Source organism: Dasypus novemcinctus, chromosome 16, assembly GCF_030445035.2.
Source record: "Dasypus novemcinctus isolate mDasNov1 chromosome 16, mDasNov1.1.hap2, whole genome shotgun sequence".
Taxonomy (NCBI): Eukaryota; Metazoa; Chordata; class Mammalia; order Cingulata; family Dasypodidae; genus Dasypus; species Dasypus novemcinctus.
In genome coordinates, this window is record NC_080688.1 from 71468692 (window position 1) to 71489944 (window position 21253).

The 21253-nt window shown below is 37.2% G+C and overlaps 1 protein-coding gene across 7 annotated transcripts in view; it reads right to left on the reverse strand.

Moving 5' to 3' along the window:
- Positions 1–5095: 5095 nt before the first annotated feature.
- Positions 5096–21253, reverse strand: part of CCDC68 (coiled-coil domain containing 68) — a 53656-nt gene continuing 37498 nt past the window's right edge. For all 7 annotated transcript variants that reach the window (XM_058277761.2, XM_058277763.1, XM_071208564.1 and 4 more), the window contains 4 exons: positions 19942–20047; positions 18547–18630; positions 10436–10512; positions 5096–7729 (listed from right to left, as the gene is read on the reverse strand). In XM_058277761.2, coding sequence (XP_058133744.1) covers positions 7672–7729; positions 10436–10512; positions 18547–18630; positions 19942–20047 — 325 coding nt within the window. In that variant the 3' untranslated portion in view covers positions 5096–7671. The remainder of the gene's footprint in view (positions 7730–10435; positions 10513–18546; positions 18631–19941; positions 20048–21253) is intronic.

The window sequence follows — 21253 nt, forward strand, 5'->3', positions numbered from 1 at the left end:
GATAGGGCTTCCACCTACCATATGGGAGTACCGGGGTTTGATTCCTAGGGCCTCCTGATGAAAAAGAAGAGAAAGCGTGCCTGTGTGGAGAGCCAGTACCCACCCCAAAAGCCAAGTGCCTGCCCAAGTGAGTCTTGCAGCAAGATGATGATGCAACAAAAGAGAGATGAAGGGGAGAGTCAAGGTGAAGTGCAGCAGAAATCAAGAACTGAGCTAACAGGGAACTGCTCTCCACATCAGCATTCCCCAGGATTGAATCCCGGTGAATCCTAGAGGAGAAAAAATGAGAAGAGAAGACTAAAAAGAGAAATAGATACAGAAGATCACACAGAGAATGGACACAAATAGCAAAAACAGCAGGGCAGGGGAAGGGGAAGGGGGGGCGATAAATAAATAAATAAATCTTTATTTAAAAAACATAACCACAATACCATTTAAAAAAAAGAGAATAGTCATACTTGTGGGTGTGAAATGGTATGGTATCTCATGATGAATTTGATTGATAGTCCCCTAATGACTAATAATGTTGAATATATTTTCATGTCTTATTGGTCATTTGTCTATGCTCTTTGCAAAAATGTCCATCTATCCAAGTCCTTTGCCCATTTTTTAATTGGGTCATTTGTCTTTTTTGTTGAGTTGTAGGATTTCTTTATGTATTCTGGATATTAAACCCTTACTGAATATGTGGTTTCCAAACATTTTCTCCCACCCTGTGGGTTTTCTTTCACTTTTATGTTGACATCTTTAGATGCACAAATATTTTTACTTTTGATGAAGTCCCATTGATCTATTTTTCTTTTGTTGCTTGTGCATTTGGTGTGAAGTCTAAGAAAACATTGCCTAACACAAGGTCCTGAAGAGGCATCCCTGTGTTTTCTTCTAAGAGTTTTATAGTTTTGGTTCTTATATATTTAGGTCTCTGATGGATTTTGAGTTAAATTTGTGTGTGGTGGGAGGTAGGGGTTTACTTTCAGTGTTTTGCATATGGATTTCCAGTTTTCCCAGCACCATTTTTTGAAGAGACTGTTCTCTGCCTACTGAAGGTACTTGGCACACTTGTCAAAAATCAATTAACCATAGAGTGTTAGGGTTTACTTCTAAACTTTAAATTAGATTCCATTGTTCTATGTACTTGTCCTTATGCCAGTACCATGCTGTTTTGATTACTGTAGCTTTGTAAAAGTTTTAAATTGGAAAGTGTGAGTTCTCCAACTTTATTCTTTTTTTTTTTTTTTTTTTCCTCAGGAATGGAAGTTTATTAGTCAGGGTTCTCTAGGGAAACAGAATAAACAGGAAATATCATTAATAGTATAAGATTTTATAAGATTCTATCATGTGACCATGGGCATACACAAGTCCAAATTCCACAAGCAGGATTCAAACCAGGGGCTCCAATGAAGGTTCTTGTTGAGTTCCCAGAAGTTGGCTGTCCAAAGAGGAGCTGGAAAATGCTCTCTGAGTGCTGAAATCACTTCCCCTTTTATCCAACTTTATTCTTTTTCAAGATATTTCTGGCTATTCAGAGCCCATTACTCTTCAATAAACATTTTGTGATTGGCTTTTCCATTTCTGCACGGGAGACTGTTTTAATTTTGATGGGGACTGTGTCAAATCTATATATTGCTTCTTGAGATAGACTAGACAGCTTAACAATATTAGTCTTCCAATCCAGAATGTCCTTTCTTTTATTTAGGTTTTGTCTTGATTTCTTTCAGCACTATTTAGTAATTTTCCATGTATAAGTCTTTTACATCCTTGGTTAAATTTACTCTTGGTTATTTGATTATTTTCATCACTATTATAAATGGAAATTTTTCTTGATTTCATCTTCAGATTGTTCATTAGTAGTGTATAGAAATACCACTGATTTTTGAATGTTGCTCTTGTACCCCACCACTTTGCTGAATTTATTAGGTCTAGTAGCTTTGTTGTGGATTTTGCAGAATTTTCTATACATAGGATCATGTGATCTGCAAATAGGGATTTACTTCTTCCTTTCCAGTTTGGATGCCTTTATTTCTCTTTCTTGCCTAATTGCTTTGCCTGAAACTTCCAGTTCAATGTTGACTAACAGGGGAGATAGAGGGCATCCTTGTCTTCATCCTGATCATATGGGTAAGCTTTCACTCTTTCAACACTGAGTGTGATGGTAGCTGTGGGTTTTCATATATGCTTTTAATCATGTTGAGTAAGTTCCCTTCCGTTCCTAATTTTCTAAGTGTTATCAAGAAGGGGTGCTGGATTTTTTCAAATAGTAATGGGCCCTGATCATATATGCTTTCTCCTCCTTTTTTTATTAATGAGTCATATCACACTACTTGGTTTTCTCATATTGGACCACCCTTGAATACCTGGAGTAAATCCCACTTGATCATGGTATACAATTTTTTTAATATGCTGTTGAAGTTGGTTTTCTATTGATAGTATTTTGTTGAGGATTTTTGCATCTATATTCATAAAGGGTATTTGCCTATAAATTTATTTTATATTCTATAATATCATAGAATGAGTTAGGGGTGTTCCTACCTCTTCAATTTTTTGAAAGGCATATGTATTTATCATTCATTTATTATTAGTGGTTTTTGGGTTTTTTTTGATAGAGTGAATGTCCAACCATTTCACCCCTTTTTAAATCGAATTGTTTTCTTCTTACTACCTTTTAGGAGTTGTTTAGATCTTATGGATAAAATCCTATATAAGTTGGAAATATTTTCTCCCATTCTCTGACATGCCATTTCGTTTAATGGTGTCTTTCAAAGAGCAAACATTTTAACTTTTTAATCAAATCCAGTTATCTTTTGTTGTTGCTGTATGGTTTGGCCTCCTTTTGAACTATTTAAGAATCTTTACCTACTATAATTTTGCAAAGACAATACACTATGTTTTCTCCTAGAGATTTTGTAATTTCAGGTTTACACTGAGGTATATTACACATTTCAGGTTGTATACAGTATGAAGGATTGATACTTTTTTTCCCCCCCATAGATTGCCCATATGTCTAGCTTCATTGAGAACATTTCCCTTTTCCTATTGAACTGCCTTGGCATGTTTGTCACAATCACATATCGCATATCAATGAGTCTATTTATGGACACTATTTTCTGTCCATTGATAAAATTGCCAATAGCAAACTGCTCAAATTATGAATTTGGGAATCTCTATTAAATTCTTTAAATCTTGCTGTGTTGCTTTGTCTGTCCTGCATTTACATGTGGTTCAGGGCTTGACCCAAGACTTCTGTGCTATTCGTTTATAGACTCTGTTCCCTGTGGGATCCCCTGCACTCTCCAGGCTTCCTTCCCTGCATCCCCACTCCAGTCTGCCCTGAGAAAATGCACTTGACCCAAAGGCTGAACTTTGCTGATTTTTCAATCCTGAAGTACAGATTGCCATATTACAAGTGCAAAAGGAAAGGAAATGAGGAAGGGCAGCTTGGAATATAAATTGGATATATAAAAATTTTTTTTAAAAACACTTAAATTTCTGTTAATAAGGAATAAAATCATGCTCAACATCTCAAGAGAGTGATGTCTAGAAATCTAGGATAAAAATCCATGCCACACATCACTGCTGTCTCAAGGCAACTAAATCTAAAGAACACATCACAGACCCATTTAATCCAAACAGCACCAGCATATATCTAGATTACCAGCAGTCTAAGTGGAGAGAACACTAGATTTAGGATTAAAATTTAGTGTTAACTAAGCTAACTTCTCTAAAGCTGATTCATCATTTCTAAAATGGAATGATAATACTTACTATACCCAAGATAGGAAATCCATAGAAATGCCCAGTGTCCTTTTCCTAGAACCTAGAATGCAATAAAACTCAATCAAATGTGATGCCTCCTTTCATTTGACAGTTTTTCATCCCTTTGTTTGTACTAAAAGTGGAATTTAGCATTTTTTAAAAAGTTGCATGTGCGGGGAGTACAGTAGTTTCTCTCTTTGAAATGATTCCTCAACTAAAATTTTTATTGTGGATTAGAGTTAACCCTCTTTGCAACTATACTGCCGAGAGTAAAAGAAGGAAATATTGACATGAGAACAGTCTCCAACGGACTCAGGAAGATGAAGTATCTAAGTCTGGGGTGTTTTATTTTAGGAATGAGAGAAGGAAATTTTATATTAAGCACCTTGCGCTACAATCCCTTCCAGTTTTCCACAATTTAACTACATCTTTACATACTTTAATAATAATAAAGCAAATAAAATATTACAATTTAATTTCTTGTTGCATCCTAAATATCATCCATCAAAAAAGAAAAGAAGGAAGGAAAGGAAAGATTATAATGATTTTGAAATTAGTTGGGGTTTTTCCATTTTGAGTGTGTCTCTGGAGAAATAAAGCAAGGCAACAAAGGGGTTGTTTTGGGGTCTTAAAATTGCAATTCAGGAGCACAGATTCAGGAAGCAACCCAAATTGTGTCATCTTGAGGCTTCCAAGCAAGGGGTTTTAGAGAAAAATAAGATTACATACGTTATTTGAGATTGATGGCTCTTTGTAGAGTTCCAAATTCCTTCAAATAAGATAGTTTACCAATTTATCTTGCGGTTTGTTTATGGGGTCCAGATGTCCACAGGGTTTTGAGAGTTTCTTATAGCTATGCATATTTTGGCAGTTTGTGATATCTGGCTGAGTCGTGACATGTTGCTTCCTCAATGGCCTAACCCTAACCTAACCTCCCTCATGACCTCCTGAGTCCATTTTAAATCTCTTAGCCATAGAAACTCCATTTTGTTTTCTTTTTACAGGCAGTTGGGGTCACTGCTATAATATTGATGAGGATTCTATAAGGAGAGGTCAGAGGTCATGTAAGGATTTTCAAAGCAAAAAAATAAAGATTTTGGGAAGCATGTGTGTTCTTCTTAATTAGGTAATTTTATTTTCAAATTTAGAATAAAAACCAAATGGATTTCTTTTTGCTGTTACTTTGCTGTTAATTAGGAGAAAAATAGGGAAATATTTAAATACTTGTTTGCTGATGAAAACAATCCATATATTGACTTTTTGTCATGAACAATTATAAAAACTACTTCGTTTGTGCACAATAATTTTAAAGTGAAAAGATAGCAAAATAAAAATATCCACATTCTAACAACAGTTTTCTTTATTATGAGGCATATAAGCAATTATTCAACAAAGATAGTCTGAATGATTCTTTGTGGTAATTTATAACAATATGTCATCAAAGTAGAACTAAGTTTCATTTCATTTCCCCATCTTCATGCATTAACTCCAAGGTCCACCTCAGGCTTTCCCATACAATATATGGATTAGTCTGAGTACAATTATTTAGACATCAGTTGCACTAGATTTTCTTTTCCTGTTTCCTATGTGGTGCGGTACTACTTTTAGACTAATAAATTTCATTCCCCATTGTAATCTTGTTTTGTCATTCAGAAATTTTTAACAGATAAAAGCTGATAAGGATATAGGAAATAACCCATATATGACAAATGATGCAGCTGATGCCACTATACAGAAAATTTTATATTGGAAAAGTTCAGATCTTTTTAGGCTTCTGAAACCGCTTATTGTTATTCTCTGAAATTCCACACATCATTCCACAGTGAACCTATAGCTCTCATGAGTAGATCCTATGTATTAGATCCAACTGCACTTCCAAGTTTAAAAATGAGTATAATGAAATGAAAACTCAAATCCAACAGTGTTTTTCCATTTTGACTTTAGAATACACTTATCTAAAGAAAAGTACCAGGTCAGTTAGATTGATACATTCTAAAAATTCATACTAAATTTTCTGCATGGTGATTGAGCTGTAACAGAGACCTAAGTTTTTATAAAGTGAAAGGTGATTTTTCTTAACACATTGTAAATGATTGAAGCAGAATTCCTGATCCCTTCTTCCCTGCAAATATGCCATAAAATTTATTACAAGAAAGTCTTCAGTGTGCCATAAAGTCATGAATAATAAATAGGAAATAAGCAGATTTTTAGCAGGGCCGTTTGTCTGAACTAAGCCCCTTAGGAGGACTGTACAACACCTCATTTCAGGAAAATATTTAGTTTATCAGTAAATGTTGTTTCTGACCTATATTATGCATAGGATAACAAAGGGAGCCATCAAGGAAATTGTGTGATTGCTAAAGGAGCAAACAGGGAAGCATTTCTAAAGCTCGAAAATGCCTCAGACCATCAAGTGAGAAGGTAGAATGAATATTAAAATCCAGGTTAAAAGGTTCACATTCACACTTAGCAGGTTACTTTACTGCTCCTAGAATCCACCCATGTAAATGAAGACACCACTGCCTGCTTCCCAGGATTGTTGGGATGATTAAAGGACTTAGTACAGGTAAAATTCTTAGAATTGTTCCTGGCATAGGGTATCCCCTAAATGTTATTATTAAGAAAATGCACCTTAGAAACTAGCAAGCAATAAAAAACATTTAAAAAGACAGCTTGAAGCTTGAAACTCATACATATTGATAATTATGTAACAACTTTTAAGGATTACAGTACTTGGATGGATTTATAAATCTATTACTTCATCCCAAATGTACATACCTTTAAATATTTTATAGATAATACTGATACTCCATATTCCACATTGAAAGGCTTGAAGTATCTTTCCTGAGAAAATATTGAGACTTCTACATCAGAGAGGATGAGCAAAGCTAAATGAATAAGGTCTCTCGTTATTCATTTCATTGTGCTCTGCTTTTCTGTCAGTATGTTTGCATTTCTACAGTTTAGAGTTTGATGTGACTCATACCAATCACAAGCCCCACCTGTAATTAGGCATGCATCCAAATTTAAGCACACTTTCACAAGAGCCCTAGACACAGGATTCTAGTTTACAAATTCAATTCTTCCTGGCTGTAGACATCAGCCACTTTCCCTACGAACCTATAACATAGCCATTTGTATGGAGATATGAGCTAAAAGCTTTATGCTCCATTCTTTCCCCAAATATTTTATTTAGATGATATGGATGATATGCATGGAGAAAGTTAGCCACAAAGGCAGAATATACCATATGCATCCTGTGAGTTTGTGTTTGTGGATTGCCTCTAGCAGTTCTTAACAAGCTTCCATCCCCTCACAACTGAAGGTCATGGCTTCCTAAGGTGCGGTGAGTCACCCATGATTCTCAACATTGAAGGGGAGTATGGGATGGGGAATGAACTAAAAAGAATTTATTCCTTCTTCTGCCCATAATTCAGTAGAGAATAACCTTCCCACTAATAATGGGTCAGGAAATGTGCTTATGCCAGAGTGTTAATTCTTATTATTCAAAGGTCAATTTAAAAACACACTGTTTACTAAAATACATGTGTACTCTTCTTCTATTTACGTTTATAAAAACCACTACCGAAAAGTCAAAGTTGACATGTGTCCCTTCAGAAAAAAATCTGAAAACAAGATTCAGATTATTTTTTAAAGTTTAAAAGCAGAACCCATCATGAGAAAGCACCTGGATTCATCATGCATTTAATAAGTTTTAAAAAAAGAGTTCTTTCCTCAAATACATATTTGTTTGGTTTTTATGGAATGTCACTTGCAAAACAATTAATGTATCATTAGGATAAATTGCATTTAAATATTGGCATTGTGCCATTTTAACATATAAATTCAGACTGTATTTCAAGGAGTAAACAAGACCCTCATAATGATCATTTTCAATTAGATCTTCATCCAGGCAGCTCATTTCCGTAGTCTAATCAACATCAGATAGGGGGAAGTGCATTCAGTCATCAATTCACTAGAGGAAAGAGCACACAATTATTAAAATCACGTAACAGCACATTAAACTTTGGTTATATAATTGCTGCATCTCCACCATTACCACCTCCACTGTCATCATTCTACCAAGTCTGAACTAATTACTTTGATCTACGGGATTACAGTTAACTGATTGATTCTTACCAATTTCCCAAGAGGAGCTCCGTGTAGAATCACATCATGGAAACATTTAACTTGTACAAATTCAACTAGTTGTAATAGACAAGAGTAAGGAAGAGCAATGGGAAAGAGAGATGTTTAGAGTCTGTGTCTGCCATTCTACTCGGTGAAGGTATTTATCAAAGTGTGTTGGAAATGGGAAACACAAATCCACTGGTTCTCAGGGTATTTCAATTCTGTGGATTTCTCATAGCCTGAACTTCTCTTCTTACTGAGTGAGATTCTAGTGTTTAAAACTATAAGTGTGTGTGTGTACATGCACACTCATATATATGTGAGGTGTGTACAGGGGTGTGTAATTTTTAAAAAACAACATGCCCCCTAATTTCAAGCAATCTCTCTTGGTGTTCAACTCAAAAAACATCTATCGGTTCCATTGCTGAAGGGGAAAAAAACACAAGTTTGTGTGTATTTACTGCGACATAGTGTAAAACTATATTTTATGGGTGATTTAAGATATTTTCCAAGTTTATTTTTTAAGTGTATACTTTTTGCCTTAATCGCTGCTCTTATCTTCTAATTCCTTCCAAGAGTTATAAATCCATTGTATATTTGGGAGTAGACTTACTAAACCATATTACCTATGGTGGTTTGGAGCTGTGTACCCCCAAAAATGTGTCCTTAAACTTAACCCGTTCCTGTTGGTGTGAACCCATTTTAAGTAAGACCTTTTGATGAGGTTACTTCATTAAAAAAGATGAACTTCAGTTAAGATATGGTCCAACTCAATCAGGATGGGTCTTAATCCTATTACTAGAGTCCTTTACAGGCAGAATGAAATTCAGACAAAGAGAGGGAGCCACAAAGGGAGTAGCCAGAAGCCGAAAATCAACAGAACCCAGAAGAGAGGGGAGCGGCCAGGAGAAGCCACCATGTGCTTTGCCATGTGACAGAGGAGCCCTGGACCAAGGATCACAGGCAGAATGCCAGTCTTTGAGAAGAAAGCATTGCCTTGATGAGGCCTTGATTTGGACATGATTTGGATTTTTCCTAGCCTCAAAACTATGAGTCAACAAATGCCCACTGTTTAAGCCAACCCATTGCAGGGTATTTGCTTGAGCAGCCAAGGAAATAAAAACACTACCATTCACATTTTCAAAGCAGCCAGTTGGCCGTAGAAGAGTTTACAAATGTGAGAACCACCTTTATATCAGTAACCCTGGAATTTCTATCAAATATCACAAAACAATGGGGATATTCAGTTGTTTCCTAATTTGAATTAGGAGGTTTCTCCCATTGATCTTTCCCAAGTCGTGGGGAGAAAAACATCTTTAAACCCAGTAGGCTTCTAAGTAGTAATTAACTGCTGCTAAAATTTTGGCCATAGAAGTCATTTTTCCACATACATCTCTGTACAAGCCAGAGTCTCAGCATTTAATACTAGAGCAGTTACAGTATGGGGTGAAAACTAGTTGCTCCCTTCTCTACTGCACCCAGGCCCCACTCCTTCCTGGGCTAAGGCAGCTGAGGCTGGCCATGAGATTCCATACCCCAAAGGGGAAGGGATTCTTGGTTGGAAGGGAGCAAAATACTACCAACCTCCCTTCCCTTGAAGATATCCTTTCCCTCTTATTCTACACCCTTGTCTTCCCCAACTGAAGCAACTCTACTTCTCTCCCTGCTTCTGAAATGTGGGTATTTCACTTTCTCCTTAGACATCACTAGGGCTTAATTTCTTTTCTTTTATAGAAATTATAAGGCTAGTGGCCAAATGATGATAATTTAGCAGCTGGAGACCCAAAGATTTCAGAAATCTTGATTCATAATGGTTTTTCATGAGCGTCTAATTACATGTATCATTACCAGCGCAGCACTGTTGCAGGGAGTTTCAGAGAAAGAGTGAATCTGTCGGAATTCCTCCACCGATGCTAATCATAGTGAGCCTGATTCTGTACCTCAGGCACTGGGCTGAAGAGAGTTTCAGAAAATGGGATTCTGCCCTAGAGGGCTAGACGAGGAAATTCAAAAGCTGCTAGAACATTAAGTATTTTTTAATCACTTTAAAAAGGATTAAACATAGACTATGTTTTCTTTTAAGTGATAATTTCACAAGAGTATTATGAAATTGAGATTTGAGCCCAGAAGTCTTTTTTATAATTTGTCATTGCAGATTCTGCCAAAAATAAAAAATGCATTAGATCATTTCAACCATCTTTTCGAAGGCTTTGGTGGGTCATTATCAGTAAGCAAAAGAGAAATACAGGGAACTATTCCTACCCTCATGATATTCACAATCTATTTGACTTGAGAGCTACAGATATGGAAATTTAAAGAAATGCAAATGATTTATAATAAACATGTCTATCCATGGTACAGAAAATAGAAGAGCAAGAACAATAGAAAGATAGGGTTTCAGATGGAAATAAAGGGCAAAGTTAAGTTGGCCACAAACAACTTAGGGCTAATCACTACACTTGGACAATACAAATGTAAACAGTTTAGACTGTCAAATACTCAGTAGAGGTTATGAGGCGGGCATGAGGGTGTGCAGGAGGAAAGCTCTTACCTTGTAGAGACTGCCTTAGATACCTTTGTTCTCAGAGTTTCAGACCAAAACGCCACCTTCATTTTTAGTTCTTTATTCTAAAATTGAAAAAAAAAAAAATGTGCAAGGATCAGATGAAGTGTTAGCCATGTGTTCTACGGTTCTCTTAAAGCCATCACCTGCAATACTCCTTAGCAGTCAGTTTGTTGTAGCAGTCATTTTATTAGAACACAGAAAATAGCCAGCTGCAAGTCACTAAATATTAACTGTGAAGATACAAATATACACTGAAAAATGCATAGCTGACCAAGAGATTAAAATATAGTATTCTGATTTAGCCTCTAAAATGCAACAGCTGAGCTGTCTGTCTGATTTTATAGTTTCTTTTACACAGACAGAAGCAAAGAACTGTATCGAAGACACCCACGATATTGATTACACGTTTGTCGTTCTTGCACAAACGCTTGATTAGAAACCCCACGAAGATAGAAACCGTCTGTTCTTTACTATACCGTTCATGAGACCTTTAGCCTCCACTCTGTCATCAAAGCTTTAGCTCCTTTATCTCTATACCAGGCATAAATAATAAGTGTCTTACCTGTCTTGTGTAAGCTTTTGGAAGGAACAAATAAAATATCATAGACTCATAATATTTTAGATCTGGAAGCAAACTCATCACTCTGGGAGATAATATCATCACTAATAATATGAAGAATAAGTAGATGAATCTCAGGTATGAATCAAGGCTCATCTACTAACCAACTGTTTGACCTCCTTTAGGCTACTTAATCTCTGTGCCTAAATCTCCTCATCTACATAATAAATCTCTAATAATAGTTCCTACTTCGCAGGTTTTGAAATGAGAAAAAAAAGTATGTAAAGCTCTCAGCCCAGCACCAGGCACAGAATTCAAGACTAAAAGAGCTGCTTATGGTTTTCTCATCCAAGTGCCATTTTGATAACCAAAAACACTGAGATCCCAAAGAGGTTAAATGTCCAACATCTTGTTCATGGTAGAGCCCAGAGTAAGTCACAGGCCCTCTGAGTCCAGAGTCAGTACTTTCTCTACAACACAGTCAACCCAAGCAATTTCATTTGGCACACCTAAGTTGGACCCAGAACAGTGAACGATTATTGCCCAGCGTTGAGTTCCCAATTGGCTGCACAGCTGAAACCCAGGCCCAAGATCTTTAAAGGCTATGCCCACTGTGGTGGTTTGAAGCTGTAAGTGCCCCAGAAAAACACGTTCTTAAATTTAATCCATTCCTGTGGGTGTGAACCCACTGTAAGTAGAACATTTTGATTAGACTACTTCAGTTACGGTGTGACCAACCTCAATCAAAATGGGTCTTAATCCTATTACTGGAGTCCTTTATAGAGAATGAAATGCAGACCCAGAAAGAGAAAGCTATGGAAGCAAGAAGCTGAAATGAAGGAAACTCAGAAGGGAGAGAACAGGAGATGCCTCCATATGCCTTGCCATGTGACAGAGAAGCCCAGGATAGTCGGTAGCCATTCTTCAGGAAGAAATCACCTGGGTCATGCCTTGACTTGGACATTTTCCCAGTCTCAAAACTAAGTGAATAAATTCCCTTTGTTTAATTCCACCCAGCCATTTCATGGTATTTACTTTGAGCAGCCTAGGAAACTAAAACACCTGTGTAAAAGGCCTGGGGACTGAAAGGTTGCAGGGAAGGAGAATGACTGGTGATATGGGGGTTTAAAAAACAAACCAACCAGCAATGCACTAGTTACATTCCCTTTTAGGAAGCTAAGGACTTAGAGAGTCACATTAGTAAAATTTAAAAGACATTTTCTAAGACTCCCCCTGCTGGTTTGGAATAAACTAATACCAATACACACTTTTGGGAAATAAATTAGATAGAAATCTGATAGAAATCTGATAGAAAGTGAGTTACTAATTATGGAATGGCTGGCAAATATCAAGACTTTCGCCAGGTGCTTTACAGTTTTTCCTTTTACAGCAGCTCAGCTCTGTAGCTCTGTGGGATTGGTTTTATTGTTAAGCACATTAAAGAAACAAGGCAGATATATTCACTAGGTAACTTGCCTCTGATAACCCCCTGGTAGTAGATGCATGGTACACAAATGCACAGGTCTTATGTAGACCTGCCTGACTCCAAAATCCATGCTCTTGTCCCTGTAAAATGTTATTTTTCAGTGTCCAGAGAAATTAATCCAGCCTCCTTATATTACACTAAGAAAACCGTGAGCCTCCAGAGGATACAGAGACTTAGTGATTTCTGAAGGGATTCCCAGGTATGAAAAATAAAAAACTGAAGAACCTAAACGGTCAGGAAATTAACCAACAATCAGTCTACCCCAGTCATCCAGCCACATACACACGGCCAGTTGTTCAGTTCCTGCCTTGTCCACGACACTGAGTCAGGAACGGAGAGAATGCAATGAAGGACAAGAAAACATGGAAAAGTCTCTTTCACCCTACAGGATGCACAGTATGATTGAGGTAATAAAACACACGAATATAAAAAAGTAAAGTGGTAATTCAAGAGGTGCTATAAGGCAGCAGGTAATTTATCACACAAAAGATATAAACAGAAATCAGTGTGACTGGAATAATTTAGAACATTTTCATAGAGAGGACTTAAGAGTTCACCTTGAAGACTAGGTGAACTGGACTAGGTGGAAAACAAGGGGGAAAACAAACTGAGACAATGGTTCTCAAAGTGTTATCTGGGACGAGCTGATTCAGCATCTCCTAGGAACTTGTTAGAAATGCAAATTCTTTCAACCCAGAATATCTGAGTCAGCTCTGGGGATAGGGCCCAGAAAGCTGGGCGTTACCAAGACCTCCAGGGGATTCTGAATTTCCACACACATAGACTGAGATAGTGTGGTTTTAGTCTTGGTTGTACACTGGAGTTAACTGGGAGTCTTAAAATCTACTGATGCTGTCAGAGATTGCTTTAATCGAGCTAGGATATAATCTGGGCATCCTGTGCTTTCAAAATGCCCAGGTGATTCTAATGTGGAGCCAAGAGGAAAAGCCACTGGAGTAAGGAAAGCAGAGTCAAGTTATGGCTTTTGTCCTTTCTTACCCCAAGCACTCATACTGAATAATAAGTAAAAGATGGAGCCAATATCTTCCAACACCTTAATCATTTCGCTGTGATATTTCAAGAGTTAACTTAAGCTCTTAAATCTCATCCAGGAAATGCACCTCAGATTTGGTAAAATGATAATAATATGCCTTTTAGAATGGAACTAAACCTAGAATATAGTCCAAATACATGCAGACATGTCCCAGGCCAAGTATCTAGCTTGGAGAAAAACTCCACTCTCCTCAGTACTTTTAAGTTACAAATAATTTGAAACCAAACATCATGATGACAATCAACACTGGAATAAAAATATCCTGTACCTGGACAATTACCTAAAAGCTGTTAAGATGTTTTTCCAAAGGTACTCCTAGTTCCTCAAGTTGTCAAGTACCAAACACTATGAAAGTATAAGAGTAATCAGATTAAATTGTCTTTAGTTTAACTTATTTCTAGTTCCATGCTGACTTTAGTTCACCTACCATATTTAAATAGTTACTCTTGACTCATGGGCTTTTGTAATTTCCTCTAATGAGGTCAGCCATATGCATGAATTTTGCTAAATCATTATTTAACAAACTACAAATCACTGGCCAGTATGTTTGCCATTGTGACTCTATCCAAGGATAGTTTATTGACAAAGTAGTCCCAAGGAAGCTAATTTTTGCATGCATAATCTTCTACCAACTCACGTTTGGAATTAAATTTTAAGAATGATTGTGATTATATCAAGTAGAATAAACTCCAAAGTTCAAAAAACAGAGTGATTTCTGATGACTCATTTCCATACAAGCAGGTCATTAGTGAAGAGGATAGAAATACGTAAAATATGGGGTGAATGTCAGAAGCTCTAAATTAAGATGATGAAAGATATGCAAAAGAAGAAAGAAAAGTAAATAATTTTGGCTGAGGTGAGCAGAAATTTTCTAATGATCTTTAAAGAGGTTTAAAAACCTTAAAGCTTAAAAGGAAAAAAAAAAAGATAGATATCCCTCCCAAGTCTATCCCCCACGTGGAAGGGAAAATAATCTGCTAAAATAGAACAACATAGGAAGAGAGAATTTTTTTCAGGACTCAATAAACTCCTAGAGGAAAATAGAAAACTTTTAACAGAGTAAATGTGGCAATGCCTAAAAGAAATATAAATGATCATAAAAATTTTTAACTATTAATTTCCAAATACATATTATATATACATATACTTGAATCACCCACATAAGCAGATATTGTGGGCGGAAGGGGAGCTTGTGTTTCAAAGTCAAGCAAACTGAAATGCAGCTCTGCCACTTGTCAGCTGAGTGGTTTTGAACACACTTTAACTTCTCTGAATCTGTTTTATCAATAAATGACAATTTTCTGCCAGAGCAGTTTTGAGGATTAAACAAAACGAAGTATGCAACATGTCTAAAAAGATACGTGTTTTCAGTATGAATAAGAAAAGTACAGTGCATAGTTTAAAAAGGTGTCTGCAGAAAAGGCTTATTCAAGCTGTTTTGACCATTTTTCATAACCTGGATCAGTCCACCTAGCTATTTAATGAATTTCAAAATGGCTAACGATCTTACATTTGCACTGCAGATAGTATATCCCTGCAAATATCTTCCCCGTTTAAGAGTTTCATAATCAAGCATTTGTCAGGGACAGACTAGAAAAAGCATTGCTACAGCTCAGGTACTTACTACATTCTAGCACCTGGTCAAATATCACTGGCTCCCGACACCCTTTCCTCCCCCTTCTGGATCCCCAATACGCTGTAGCTTTTTAAAACCCAAATGGATATTGTAGCAGTCACTGCTGTAAAGGGAAAGATTTACCTACTGAAGATAATAAATCTTGAGACCATAAAGACACTCATCAGCTATTGCTGTAATTGGAAGGTTTTTAATAAAAGAAAACATTAGAAAATACTGGCTTGGATTGAGCTACATATAGAGAATCCAAGACAACATCGAGAGGTGCTGTGACAACACTGCAGAGTCTGCAGCCCACCAAGAAGTTCCCATGAGAGGGACACACATCTGTTGCTATCTCATTCCAATGCACAGGAATTGTGACTCTATCCAAGGATAGTTTATTGACAAATAGTCCCAAAGAACCTAATTTTTAAATTTAAGTTCTTGGGGACTAATTTTAGGATAGAGAAACCGAACATGATGCAAACAAAAACACTTTTCCGGTCTAACTACTGGACAATTGGTAAAGTACAGAATCTGGGTGAAGCAAACAGTCTACTTAGGGCCTACAAATTAAATACACATTAAAGATGATAGAAATAAAAAATAAAAAAAAAAAAGACGCAACCAAAGAGAATAAAACTGAAATAGAAGAAGTAGCACCATCAATACCTTGATTCTGTGATGACAGCTGGCACCTAATTAGGTAAGATCAGAGAAAATGCCAAACCTGAAACAACTTCTCCAACACAAAATGTATTACAGACATACAAAAATTAAAGTAGCAGAGTATTGGAGGCCAACTAGGCAGAGAGGCCAGAGGAATAGAATTCCAACCTTAGAATCTATTCCAGGATAAGCGTGGCATTTCAAATTCACGAAGAAAGGATAGGCTATTTGACCAAGTGAGACAACTAAAAAGTTAGATCCTTAACTATCATCAGACCCCCAGAATTACAGATCCATTTCAATTTAAATGGGATTCTCAGTCTAAACACAGAATCTGTCCAAATGTGTTTATCATCTCTCACTTCTTAGAGTTCCTTAAAATGATAATAAAAGATTTTTTAAAAATCTCTTAATAGTTCAGAGAACAAGAAGAGGGTGATGGAAGGGACAGGAAATGTCAAGACTGATGGACTGAAAGTGACTGAAGGGTCAACAGCTAGAGTAGAGGAAGCTATGTCATTCCGACTATAGCAGCTGAGGGAGATGGTCAGTCCCTCAGGAGCCTGGAAATCAGAAAATGCGTATCAAAAACCGTTTTAAAAATAGACCTTTTGAGTTACTGATTACACATCTAAAAATGTCTCTTAAGGAATTGGTTGTGCAAATGATTAGTGATATTTACTCAAGTCTGTTCAATTCAGTGCTTTTATAAAAGCAATATTGAAAACCCATCTAATGTCAAATAGTAGGGAATGGCTTAATTAAATTACTGTATATCAATAGAGTAGAAACCCTGGTGTCTAAAAGATAAGGCTAATATAATCGGATTGGTAAGCAAAGACTTTCTTGGTATTATTGTTATATAGAGAAAAAGAAATCTTTAGCCCCTTCCTAGCTTCCCACTGTCTTCTCACGCTATTTGCCAAAGCCTTTTAAGATTCAAAGTGCCCCCAATGGCCTTCTACACCAGGGGTTCTTAATCAGGGGTTCACGGACCTCCAGGGGGTCTGTGGAAAGATTTCAGGGGGTCCGTGAGCTTGAATTGAAAAAAACAACTTATCTTTATTTTCTCTGACCTCTAACAAATCTAGCATTTCCTTAAGAATGTATGCAATAAATAAATTACAGTAGTATTCATTTCACCTGACTGGCAAAAAAGGTTCAGAACCCCTGATGTAGACTATATATGGCATCATACTTGCATGTTGTAATGTGTTTTTAAAATTTCTACTTATTTCATTTGTTGGCGCATTGCACTAATTATGTACTTAATTCAACAAATACTGATAAAGGGGTTAATATGATGTAGGCTCTGAAGTTCAGGAAAAGATTTTTGAGCAAAACAGACATAAGCTCTGTACTCTGGAACTTACTATCTAGTGAGAGAGACAGACAGTAAACAAATAAAGTAACTAACAATATCATGAAAAGGTTCTGTAGGAAAAGAACAAGTTTTTGAGATGTAACTCCTGGGAGCAATCTCTTTCAGAAAATGAAATTTAATCTGAACCCAGTGAAAATCTGGGTAGTAAGGCATGTCAGGAAGAAGAATCAATATGTACAGCAGGAATTGTTAGCCTTTTTTGTTCCATGGACCACTTTACCATTCAAGAGAAAACACACCCCTTACTAAGTCTATACTATACTGTATATTGTTTGATAAATGTTATATGTCACATCCACACCAACAAGTCCCAACAGGAATAATGATTTTATTAAAATTTCAATTCAAGCTCATGTATATTATTTGTATATTATATACAAATGTATATTATATACAAATAATATAAGAAAAAATGTTTTAATAAGCAACATTTGAAAAAAGACCACTAACTAATAAAGTCTGTGAGGAAACATCTTCAGAGAACATTCTTAGGAGGAAGAGGCTCCAAGGAGCTATGAAGCACATAACTTTGATGTAAATTAAACAGTTGTTACTGGGCACTTGAATAGATAGTAGTTCTTAGCCAATTATTCCACAGGAACTGCATTTTCTGCTATACAGGGCTGTGAGCATCATCTTTATCAAACAAGCAGTCCCATAACTTAAAAAGGATAAGAATCTAAGGAAAGACTGAGGTTTGAGGAGTTCTAGCTTTCACACAGCCAACAGGCAGGAAGTCTGAGTGCTGAGGGGTAAAGCAGAAAAGTAGGGCCCAAGGACCACTGGCAGCCAGCCCCAGAACTCCTCCACAGTCTTTGGGGAGAAAGCATTGCCATGATGACTCCTTGATTTGGACTTTCTTTTAGCCTCAAAACCATGAGCAAATCAATTCCCGTTGTTTAAGCTGAACCATTACATGGTATTGGCTTGAGCAGCCAAGGAAACCAAAACACCAAATTTTTAATTCAAGTCTACACAGAGAGTGGGTACCTTTGTTTCCCCAAAGAGTATTCTGGGAAATTTGGGTAAATGTTACTATATAGTTTAAGTAATTAACCTCCAAAATCTATAATTTCTTATGTATAGCAAACACATAAACACAAATAATCACAAAAACAGACACATACTCACAGGTAGACACTCACATGTATACTCAGAAAAAAGGTACACATGAGATGCCCACAATCACACAGAAACACACACAGATATACAAGGGCACACAAACACACACTCACAAATGACACATTCATATGCATACACACAAACAATACTGCTATGCCCCCTGGACACCCTCACACACCAATCTCTGACAGACTTCCTCCTTACCTGGGCTTCGAGTACGTTAACTTTTTCTTTCAGATTTTCAATTCTTTCATCTTGCTCTTTTACATTATTTTTTAATCCTTCCATCTAAGAATTAGGAAACACAATTGAAACAATCTTGTCAGGCAACAGGGAAGAGTTATTGAATCATAAATTGGCCATGTTTCTGAGTTAAGATGATTTCATAAAATAAAAAATGAAATCCCACAGTATTAGCAGACTCAGCAGGTTACCAAAAAAGAGCTGGCCAAATTGGTACCTGGGGACAAGAGCACTCAGGCAATGCTGTGATACATTTTATCCTTAGATAACTGTTGAATCCCAATTCAGCAGGAGCGCAGCCCATGGAAGGTAGCATTTGTTAGCCTTCCACATCGCAGCCACGTAGTGTTTTCATCCTGCAGATCCGGCTGCTGGCAACAGGACGCAAGGCTACTGCCTGTCAGGAGAGGCTCCCTGAAGCAATCTGGGCCACCAGCAACCTAAGGATAACCGGCTGCTTGGTTTGGGAAGGAAAGCACCTGCCGGTAGGCAACGAGAAACTGGTGGGGGGGCGGGCGGGGGTGAGGTGAGGTGCAGAATGGTGCATGAGGTCTAGGCACCCATGAATTCTAAAGCCAGCTGTGCCGCTAACCAACCAGCTTTGTCACCTAAACGCCCCGGGCCTCGGTTTTGTCATCTGTAAAATGAGTGTGGGATGGCACCAAGGTCCCTCCTGCTCAAATGCGAAGACTCAATCCTTTGGCCCTTAAGTGAGGTCATACCCAAGCAGGCACAGATGTTGCGTTTGTGTCAGAAAGGCACCAGAGTTATTTTGGAGGATTTCTTTTGGGAACAAATATTAGGTTGTAAGAAAAAAATTAAATGGAGATTTGATTTTCAATCTAAAGCAGACTCTGCAAACCAGATAAATATGGATGCTGAAGTACATCTTAAGCTCTCATATAGTCCACCAACCAGCTGACTGTTACCCTTCTTTTTCACCTGCGTAGATGTCCCCAGGGAATAAGGCCATGCTTCGCCCCTGCCCTAAACCACCTCCTAAATAAATGTAATGTTTATTACATTTATTCTTTCTTAAGAAAGAACTAAATACCCCAATCTACAAGATCTCCTGAAGAACACTATGCATTACCTGTCTCATAACATTTCCAAAAACACTGAAACATCTGAGGAGCACTTAAGCCCAATTTCCTAAACTGTATTCATTGACTGTGTTACAGGGGTGAGTACAGACAGGGGAGGGCACTGAAAGCAGAGCCATGTTGCATGAGAAACAAAAAGAATGTCAGTGGGGAGAAAAATCTCATTATGCCTAAAGTCCAGACATGCCATTTTATGTGGTCTTCATACTGTAAACACATCATCCACCAGAGAAATGCACTTGATTGATCTGACCTCCTGGATGACACAACGCAGGTTCTGATGTTGGGAGTGAATCACAAACTGCAGATGAGAGATCTGCTCCTGGAGAGTGGAAATCTCCACCTGAAGATCTTGGCAACTGGGGATGTGAAGGGGGGACAAAGAAAAAAAAAAGGATTTACTAATGAGTTATCCAGTTCTTCCTGCCGGCACTGCCAGGCTCTCCCCATGCACTCTACTGCTAATTGGGTGAGGTGGAAGATGCCAAGGCTACAAGTGAGTGCCTCAAAAGGTACACTGAAGAGAAACAGCCATGAAGCAGCTGTTGATTGGCTCAGACAAGAACCTGCATGAGAATATCCATTCATGTCAAGAGCTCCTTTTCTGGCCACCATGACTCCCTCCAGTAGGTAGCTGAGACAAGGGAGGCACTCAGAAATCTAAACTGTCTTGCCTACAAACACCCATAGACCAAAATGCACAGATAAAGATGCGGATGGACAGCAGGGTCAGAACTGGGGTACAGGAATGAGGATTTAACATATATATCAGAAACCAATTTCCAATGGCATATGGTTAGTTTACGTTGTGGATTGCTCCCATGTTCCTTTTTTCCATTGGCTTCCTACTTTTCATAATTCTACTGTCTGTAGGTGGGGCACGAAAAATCAATTAAATTACAGCTAATACTTTTGGTTTACATTAAGCATTGTAAAAGAAGATGGGTCAGGTTCAAATTTATATTATTCACACTTTTTAAAAGCTTGATTTAGGTGACTGAAATGTATTATATAGCTTTTGGTTGTTTCTCTTCTTGCCAATAATAAGAATATAAACAAACATGCACTGTTGCATGACCACTAAGGCTGGGAATCTTGTTATCTTGGGGAAGTCACCCAACTTACGTAAGCCTCAGTAAAACAAATAATAATTACTACCTTTACTACTTTATAGGATTATTTTGTTGATCCAATTAGGTAAAGTCAATGTGTCTTTTGAAAATAATACACTTTTTACAAAGTAATGAATTAACATTACTTTAGCTTATTGAAGTTTCATAATTCATAGCCCTCATCCAATGCAGTCAAAATTCTCAAAATTAATTTGAAACTTCAGAATATGTTCTCAGTAGTTATTAGTCTCCATTTCATTGTATGACATGTACTAAAATATTGCTTCTCAAAATTTCATGTGCATTCAAATCCCCGGGGTGTCTTACTAAAATGCAGATGATTTAGTGGGCAGAGGTCAAGCTTAGACTCTGCATTTCTTATAAGCCTCCAGGTGACACTGAAGGTCTTGGTCTATGGTCCATACTCTGAATAGCGCAGCATAAACTACTAAG